This window comes from Merops nubicus, unplaced genomic scaffold, assembly GCF_000691845.1.
Source record: "Merops nubicus isolate BGI_N331 unplaced genomic scaffold, ASM69184v1 scaffold6666, whole genome shotgun sequence".
In the NCBI taxonomy this organism is placed as follows: Eukaryota; Metazoa; Chordata; class Aves; order Coraciiformes; family Meropidae; genus Merops; species Merops nubicus.
Genome location: NW_008615540.1, coordinates 2,859 through 11,976, shown reverse-complemented (window position 1 = coordinate 11,976; position 9,118 = coordinate 2,859). Strand labels below are relative to the sequence as shown.

The 9,118-nt window shown below is 37.1% G+C and overlaps 1 protein-coding gene across 1 annotated transcript in view; it reads left to right on the top strand.

Moving 5' to 3' along the window:
• The window catches only part of LOC103775099 (armadillo repeat-containing protein 4-like), a gene marked incomplete at its 3' end in the record, with an annotated part of 13,738 nt that overhangs the window by 1,868 nt on the left and 2,752 nt on the right, over window positions 1-9,118 (top strand). The window contains exons 3-7 of the mRNA XM_008942541.1: window positions 1,000-1,195; window positions 1,783-1,889; window positions 2,343-2,479; window positions 3,515-3,631; window positions 6,469-6,653. Coding sequence (XP_008940789.1) covers window positions 1,000-1,195; window positions 1,783-1,889; window positions 2,343-2,479; window positions 3,515-3,631; window positions 6,469-6,653 — 742 coding nt within the window. The remainder of the gene's footprint in view (window positions 1-999; window positions 1,196-1,782; window positions 1,890-2,342; window positions 2,480-3,514; window positions 3,632-6,468; window positions 6,654-9,118) is intronic.

Here is a 9,118-nt window from a genome sequence, read left to right as displayed (position 1 = left end):
AGCGGTTTTTCTGATGTTTGTAGTGTAATCTGCTTTTAAAAGGTTACATCCTTAAAAATAGCCAGCTAAAAACTTGTATGCTTAAGACCTTCTTAAATGCACAAGGCTGACGGAGAGCACTTTCAGGTTCTTCTAACAAAACCTTTTAAACTATAGGTACAAGTACTTCCACTGTGTCATATTCAAGTCGTAGATTCTCAAACTGACAAGACCCTTGATATGCTAAACTGGATATCCTCTCATTGGAGGCGGAAGAGGTCACTCATATTTTTTGGTAACGTTGGTAGAAATTGCATCTGCAGTACTAAAATATAAATGCATATTCTTGCATATTCCAACTTCAGATCTATCTAATCCATGGCCCTGTCACTGCCAGTGATCAACCATGAATAATAGGGAAGGATAATATGGATGGGGTAGCATGCAGAAGCTTTCACAGATGCATGGGACTTCATTTGCAGGAACAGAAGAAAATCTTCTTGTCAAACCCAGTGATACGCAGTTATGTCACTGTTTACCAAAAAGAACAGCTGGCATAGCTGAGGAAGTAATGGGACCATTGGGAGTGCTGATAGAAAACTTTAAACATGTTCTTTAACACTAAACCATAGTTCCAAAGTGATCAATTTTAAGTGAGTTAAACCCACTGATTTCCTGTTTGGGTGATCAGCTATGCATGTTTTTTGGAAAGGGGGCTGTTGATGAAGTGAAATATTTAATATTTGTCTCTTGGTTAAATTAATCTTAACATTTATTTTGAAAAGCAGTTTTGTTTGTTGTGAAAAATTTCTTTTTGTTAATAATGTTTTCAATTTTTAAAAGTGCATTTCAAATTACAACAGAGGAGTATGAAAGATTACATCATACAGTAATATTTGATGAATATGCACCTTATTGAAGTTCTTATTGTAAATTAATAGCATCAAAATTACTCAGCAATTGAGATAAGAAATGCTTGTCTTGGCTAATCACTTGTATGAATCTGTGCCATGCTCCAAGCTAACAGAGATCCTGTGGTGAAAATTCTTGGCCCTGAATATGGAACTGTTGAAGGAGAAGATATGTCCATGTTGCGTTTACTTGCCAAAGTGAAAAAAGATGATGACCCTGAAATAGAAATGAAAATGAAAATCTTTATTCTTCTTCGTCAGCTAGATTTGCAACTGCTTAATAGCTCTTTGCAACATATTTCACAGTAAGTGCATTTCAAAGGGAAGCTAAGCCTGTCAGCCAGTGCAGTTTTTTGTTTTATTGTTAAATCGGATTGCTTTCAACCCACCACATATGCTTTTGGTGTGACATAAAGAAATATTGAAATAAATTTCGCTGTTCACTAAGTTATTGAAAAAAAACCTTTGTTTTGTTTTGTATTTTTCCTGGAGGTTTTGCTTTAGGTGTGGGTATGCAAGTGTGTGCCTGCAAGCGTGGGGTTTTTATTGCATGTGCTTTGTGTTTTGGCAGCAAATTGAAGTAATTTGTACAAACAAGAAAATTACAGTTGAACATTTTCAAGGAAATGTTTATTTCTTCATGGAAGCATATTAAGTATTACATTGAGTCTGTTTCATAGTTACAAGGACTTCATATCAGCTATGGAATTAACATTTCACTAAACCGACAGAAAAAATTAAGGAAAACAATGGAAGATGACCTATTTCCAGATTTTTGCTGCTACTGTTAAGACTTGATGTAAAAGAAAAAGAAAAATTAATATTCTCTTTTTATTTCTCTGAGTACATCCTTTTGATGAATACATTTTAGACCATTTTCTATTAATTGCAGGGATGTAAGACTAAATCCAGAAGCTATAAATCATGAAGTAAATCTGCTCAAGGGTTTCTCTGGGGAAGGAGAAGATACAGTACTGGAATCACTGGAATATACATCAGGTGCAGATCTGCTCATATCTCACATTTATATATACCCTTATTAAAGTACTTGACTTCTGTGTGAAATTTGCTAAATTAATTTCAGTAATGAATGTGAAGTGTTTATTTCTACTTTAAAGTTACAAAGTAAGATAAAACATATTTTCAGCTATGGAATGCAATTCTTCAGTTTTAGTTATAGAAATAATCTCCAATAATATAAATTTATTCCGTAGAAGCTGAGGAAGTAAACCGAGTCCCTGATGCTGAAAAGTACTGACCGTAGTATGCCTCTTAATTGGATTAGGCCACAGGCCACAGAGCTTTGTGTGATTAATTTATCAAGTGCAAATTCTTAAGAGTAAGGTATTGTTTGAGGAATTTAATTTGTATACATATTATATTAATCATCAAGCATAACTATTAAGAAATATTTTTAAACTTGGTGAAAACACTATTGCTGATTGGTTACAGATTACACGTTCTCTAATGGATGCCGAGCTCCTCCCTGGAGACAAGTGCATGGAGAAATTTGTTATTTAGCCATCAAACCACATGACACTGATCCTTTGTATGTCACTTGCAGCACAGCAGGAGTGTTTTTAAATGGAGTAAGTAATAATAAAGGATTCCATGGAGTAATGAATATTTTTATGTGCCCAGATCAAAAATCCATCAGGTTTAGAGTAGTGGTGTCGAGGCTGTACTGTAAGACTTGCATAGTTTATTGGTACAAAGGAAAAGACAAGGTAATAAATGCATTCTACTTTTCCCATATGTTTTGAGTGCTTTTTCTGCAAGTTTTATACTACGAGAATATTCTGCACTTTTTGCTAGCAGTGTTTGTTTAGTCTTTAAACATGCCCCAACAGTCCTTCACAGTATTCCTATTTAAAGGTGCTGTGGGACCAGATGCTTCTCTAGAGCCGCATTGCTCTTGATTTGAAGTGTAATACTATTGTGTGTGGCTAATATAGCTTGCTTTTGTATTTTTATATATGATAAGCAGTTCTTTCCCTTTCCGTGAAAGCTTTTTAGAAATTATATCTCTCTTGTCTTCTATTTTTAATTTTGGTTACGTCTTGCCTTACAAATGGGTTTTATTTAGGCATAATAGTCCCTTATGGGTGTTAGGCAGTGACCAGAGCTCTTACATTCATTTTGAAGAGAGACTGATATCTGTCAGGCATAACTCCACCAGCTGATTTCTTAAGAGTTAAAAAAATCCAGGGAAATTTTGACTTAGCACATTTTTATAGGTGGAAGCTTATAAAGCTTTGGCTTGTCAGGTCACATTATTTTCTGATCCCTTTAGACATCTGTCAGACTGCAAAGGAAGCTCATATTTACTTGTTTGTTTTCCATGAGCCATAAATTCTTTTCAGTGGAACTACACACAGTACAATTAACTGATAGTAATTACTTGCAGAATTCTATGTCAGGTCTTGATTATCTGTTGGGATTCACGGAGATAATCTGTGAATCTTTACAAAGCATTATTTAAGTTTGATGAACTCTGCTGAGGATGAGATTTCTGTACCCAGTTCATTACAGTATGATATCTGTGCTCATTAGCACCATTTTATGATGCAAATTAAAGTATCTGTGTAAGGCAATACTATTAATAAGTTTGATTTTTTTTTAAGGGTCAGCAAAAGGGTAAAGATTCTATTGACTATGAAAGAAGAAGTGATGTATATAAAGATATTGTCACATTTTTAAGGGAGAAGTCACCTAGGTTTGTAGAAAATATGGCTAAACAGGTATGTATTTACTGATACTGGGTGTATAGTCTGCTGTGTACAAATACATTTTATGTTGTTAAGAATTACATTATAAATCTGGCTGAATACTTACGTTCTTTATCAATGATAAATCTGTGATTAAATGAAGAATTTTAAAGATGCCAAAATACATTTACTGTTTTTCTTTTAATTTGTTTCAGTTTCTACTAAAGATGTTCCTTTCTTAAAAGGCAAATAATACAGTATTTCACATATCATACTGTATCCAATATGTGCGGTCAGCTTCTAATTTTGCATAAAAATTTCTGCTCATCTTCCAATGTTATTCTTTGTGGAACACTAGAAATACTGAAGCAGGAAAATACGATAATATTATGTAAATGGTTAACTCTTTATGACTATTTTTCTATGATCAAAAACACTTAAATTTTTAACTTCATTCTTTTTAATCCGAATATAAATAATAGCCCAACTTCTTAAGGAGAACTGCGTGATTTAAATTTTGGAGCTGAAAGTTCAGCATCCAGCTTACACACTTTGTGTTGCTTTAGCCACTGTAAAATGCAAGTGTTTTGGCATTCATTCAGAGCTCTATGGCTATAATCACACAGTGCTACTGCAATTTTAGTTATTTGTTCATTCCTGAAAAAAATTTTCTCTTTTCAGATTTCTAGTGTAATTATAACAGATTAATAACCTTGTGATGAAATTCATTACAGGCTAAATCCTGTCAAAAGTTTTATTGTGGCTATTTATATGCAATTTTAATTACTGCAGGAAGTTATTTATTTATTTATTTATTTTAGATATAGATATTTGTCAGTTTCTATATGGATGTAAAACCAGAGCGTTTCAAGCTATACATATAAATACAGCAGCTTATATTAATAGTAATGGAATTAGATTTTTTAAGTTGTTGTGTTTGAAAGTGCACTAAGTTCCAAAATGTGTTTTATCTCATAGGCAAGTATTTTTTTTAATGTTATATCAATATATTGGTTTACATTTCATAAATGTGAGAATATATGAATAGTTTTAGACACAATTACTAATTTAATGCATTTTCAAAGTGATTTGGCTTCATTCGGTAGTAATAAAAGGTAATATATGGTAATATTCTAATAATCTTTTACAGTTTTAATTCTAAATGTTAATATAAATAAATGTTAATTTTGATAATAGAGATAATATACCTTCACAGGTTTTCTGCTCTTATAAAGATACTGCAGCTCTTGAAGAAATGTGTACACTTATTAAACAAGAGTAAATAAATACAATTTATCCTATTTTCCTTCAACTGTCATATAAATCACTTAGTATTCCCTGACTGAGTAAATAAGCTTATGCTGAAAAGTATAAAGTAAACCATTTTAATAGTTTAGGAATGTCATGTCATGTCATGCCATATCATATCATGCCATATCATATCATATCATATCATATCATATAACATACCATACCATATTGCATTTCTGAAGAGCTGGTTCAGTACACTCTGCATGTTAAAACTAGAATTTAAACTAGTTAATACTGTACACCTGCAGAACATTTTTATTTGAGGGCGAATCTATCTCTACTCTAGAACTCTGAAAAGCAGAGAAAAGCTGTATTCCCAAGGTTGCCTACATGAAATAAGTTTTAACTGAAAATAGTTTTGATTTATTTTCTAAGGAGAGGAGAGCTTCAAAAACCTCTATATGTACACATATATTACAAAGCCGAGTAACTTTTATAATATCTTCTTTGCCTTGTTTAAGCTGACCTGTAGAATTGCTGTGTGGGCTTCCAGTGCTGTAGGAAACTTACTTTTTAACATGTGCTTAGCTGGTTAAGCTACAGCATTAGTTCCCCTGTCATTTGTCCAGTTTGTCCTGTGTTAAATTGTCTTGTCTAGAGTACATTTTCAGTATGAGAGTATTAGCATAAGTTAGTTTATGATTAAACGGTTGGGTCAGCAAGCCTGGAACAGCCAATTCACATCAGGGACTGATCGAAAACAGACCAGACTGACAGTCTCCTTAAAACAGCCTTGAATCAGATACATAAAGGAATGTCTTCACCTATCTGATAGTGACAGCTGCAATAATAGTAATAAGTAATGATGGTATGCTGTCTTTCCTGTAAAAATTGAATACGTTCCAATAGTGAATAAGAGTTGACAAGAGTCCTTTCTGTTCTGGATATTTTTGATCAGCCATGGTACTAGACACAGACAGCTGAAGGATTGGTAGCTGTCACTCATCTCCATTCTTGTATGTGACTTGTTCAACAATGTTTTGTCCTGAGAGATAGAAGATGAAAAAACTGAAATGGAATGTGCTTATATTAACTCTGAAGTATATCAAATTAAATTACTTGGAACCGAAGTATAGCAGTTTACCACAGCCTGTTTTCAGTTTTATGTTCATTAGTTTTTGGGGGAATTTTTTATAAATCCTCTATGCAAGGAAATAGTTTTTATATAAGTGATCCTTTGAAAGCAGAATGACTTACTTTGCAATTCTAGATCTTAAAACTCAGTTGGAATTAATGGGTTCTGTAAAAGTGCTTGTGTCACAAATTTCACCTATTAGAAATTCAACAATGCCCAACACTGAAGTATGTTCATAAAGTTCCAAATTTAGCTAGTTCATTTATTTCAAAAACTTCAATTTGCACACAGTGACAGGTACTTTCCAGAGTAATGTTTCACTCTTATAAAGTCAATCTGGTTTTATCCTTATAATCTAATTCTACATTTAATATATAGAATTTTTAAACACAGCATCCTGGAATTGTGCTTATAACTTACTGTTTAAACATGCATTATTTATATAGCAATATGACTGACAAACTATGTCTCCTTCTTTTATTAGGAATATAGATTTTTTAAAGAACCGGAATGTAAGAAGAAATATCAGCATATGGAAGTGGTCGGTGCTGAGGTCTCTGACCAGTTGCAGAACCTTTATGATTTTACAGAAAAGAAAGTATCTGAGAAAGAGAAATGTTCTGCAGAAAGAAGATCCATTGACCAGAAGAAATTGGAACCATCTACGAAGTGGAAGAATACTGGACTTTCTGCTTCCCACAGATAAGTAGTTATCATTATGATTGAATTTTCCTATAGATCTCTCTGCAGTGACAACAATAGGACTGCATGTTGTAAGTTTGCATTATTATCTTAAATTAGGAGCAATAAAACAAAATTTACTACTTGTTAGTTTCTGGTAACATGAAGCTCAAGGGCAGCCTCAGCTGCAGTGACCACAAAATGGTGTCATTCAAGATCCTTAGGGCAAGGAGGAGGATGTGCAGCAAGCTCATTACCCTGGACTTCAGGAGAGCAGGCTTGGACCTCTTCAGGCATCTGCTTGGTAGAGTACCATGGGGTAAAGCCCTGAAGGGGAGAGAGGCCCAAGAAAGCTGGTCAGTATTCTTGGACCACCTTCTACAAGCCCAGGAGCAATGCATCCCCAAAAAAGAGAAATGCCAGGAGGACTGCATGGATGAACAGGTTGCTCCTGGACACATTTAGCTGCAAAAAGAAAGTCTACAGAGAGTAGAATCAAGGACAGGTAGCCTGGGAGAAACACAAAGAAGTTGTCCAAAGAGCCACAGATCAGGTTAGGAAAGCTAAAGCCCAGATAGAATTAAATCTGGCCAGGGACATCAACGGTAACAAGAAAAATCTCTACAGGTGCGTCAGTGATAAAAGGAAGGCTGGGGAAGATGTCAGCTCTCTCTGGAAGGAAACAGGAGACCAGGTCATGAGGGATATGGAGAAGGCTGAGGTACTCAATAACTTCTTTGCCTCAGTCTTCACTGGCACGGGCTCCAGCCACACCGCCCAAGAAGAAGCCAAAGGCGGGGACTAGGAGAAGAAACATGCATGCACTGTAACTGAATATCAGGTTCAAAGCCATCTAAAGAACCTAAAGGTGTACAAGTCCATGGGACCAAATGGGATCCGTCCACGTGTCCTGAGGGAACTGGCAGATGAAGTTGCTAAGCCACTTTTCATCCTATTTGAAAAGTCATGCCAGTCTGGTGAAGTTCCCATTGACTGGAAAGGGGGAAACATAGCTCCCATTTTCAAAAAGGGAAAAAAGGAAGACTCAGGCAAGGACAGGCCAGTTAGTGTCACCTCTGCCTGGCAAGATCATGGAGCATATCCTTCTGAAGGCTCTGCTAAGGCACATGGAAAATAAGAAGGTGCTTGGTAGCAACCAACATGGCTTCAGCAAGGGCCTGACAAATTTGGTGGCCATTTATTATGGAGTTACAGCGCTGGTGGGTAAAGGAAGAGAAACTGACGTCATCTACCTGGGCTTGTGCAAAGCGTTCACCGCTGTCCCACATGACATCCTGGTCTCTAAATTGAAAAGACATGGATTTGATGGATTGACTACTTGCTGGATAAGGAATTGGCTAGATGGTTGCACTCCAAGAGTTGAAGTCAATGGCTCTATGTCCAAGTGGAGACCAGTGATGAGTGGTGTTCCTCAGGTATTGGTACTGGGACTGGTGCTGTTTAACATCTTTGTCAGTAACATGGATGGTAGGATCGAGTGCAACCTCAGCAAGTGTGTTGATGACGCTGAACTGTGTGGTAACAGTTGACACACAGGAAGGAAGGGAGGCCATCCAGAGGGACCTTGGCAGGCTTGAGAGGTCGGCCCGTGTGAACCTCATGAAGTTCAACAAGGCCAAGTGCAAGGTCCTGCATCTGGGTCGGTGGCGTTACCGACACCCGAACCCCGGGATCTCTGCCACCCAACCTCTGCCGTTGGGTACCATCACAGACACAGGCTTCAATGTGAAGGATGTTGCAAATGGCGTTTATTGCGCAGCTGCAATTGCTTATATAGCACAAGCCACACCCACAAGGCCCCTCGTGGGCAGTCTGAGCTTGCCGTTACATCGCGAGCTCGTCCGCACGCCGATCCCTGCCTAGGGCGGGCTCTGCTCACCACAACAGGTCGGGGCAATCCCAAGCACAAATACAGGCTGGGTGCAGTATGAACTGAGAGCAGTCTTGGAAAGAAAGACTTGGGAGTGCTGGCTGATGAAAAGCTCAGCATGAGCCAACAATGCATGAGTGCAGCCCAGAAATCCAGCTGTATCGTGGGCTGCATCAAAAGAGCAGGAGCAGGTCAAGAGGAGGGCCACGAAGATGATCAGAGGGCTGGAGCACTTCTGCTGTGAGGACAGGCTAATAGAGTTGAGGTTGTTTAGCCTGGAAAAGAAAAGGCTCCAGGGAGACCTTATTGCAGCCTTCCAGTACCTGATGGGAGCTACAAAAAAGATAAGCAGGGACTTTTTACAAGGGGTTGTAGTGATAGGACGAGGGTTAATGGGTTTCAAACTGTAAGAAGGTGGATTTAGATTAGATGTACGGAAGAAATTCTACACTATGAGGATGGTGAGACACTGGAACAGGTTGTCGAGGGAAGCTGTGGATGTCCCATCACTAGATGTGTTCAAGACCAAGTCAGGTAGGTCTTTGAGCAATGTGGTGAAGTG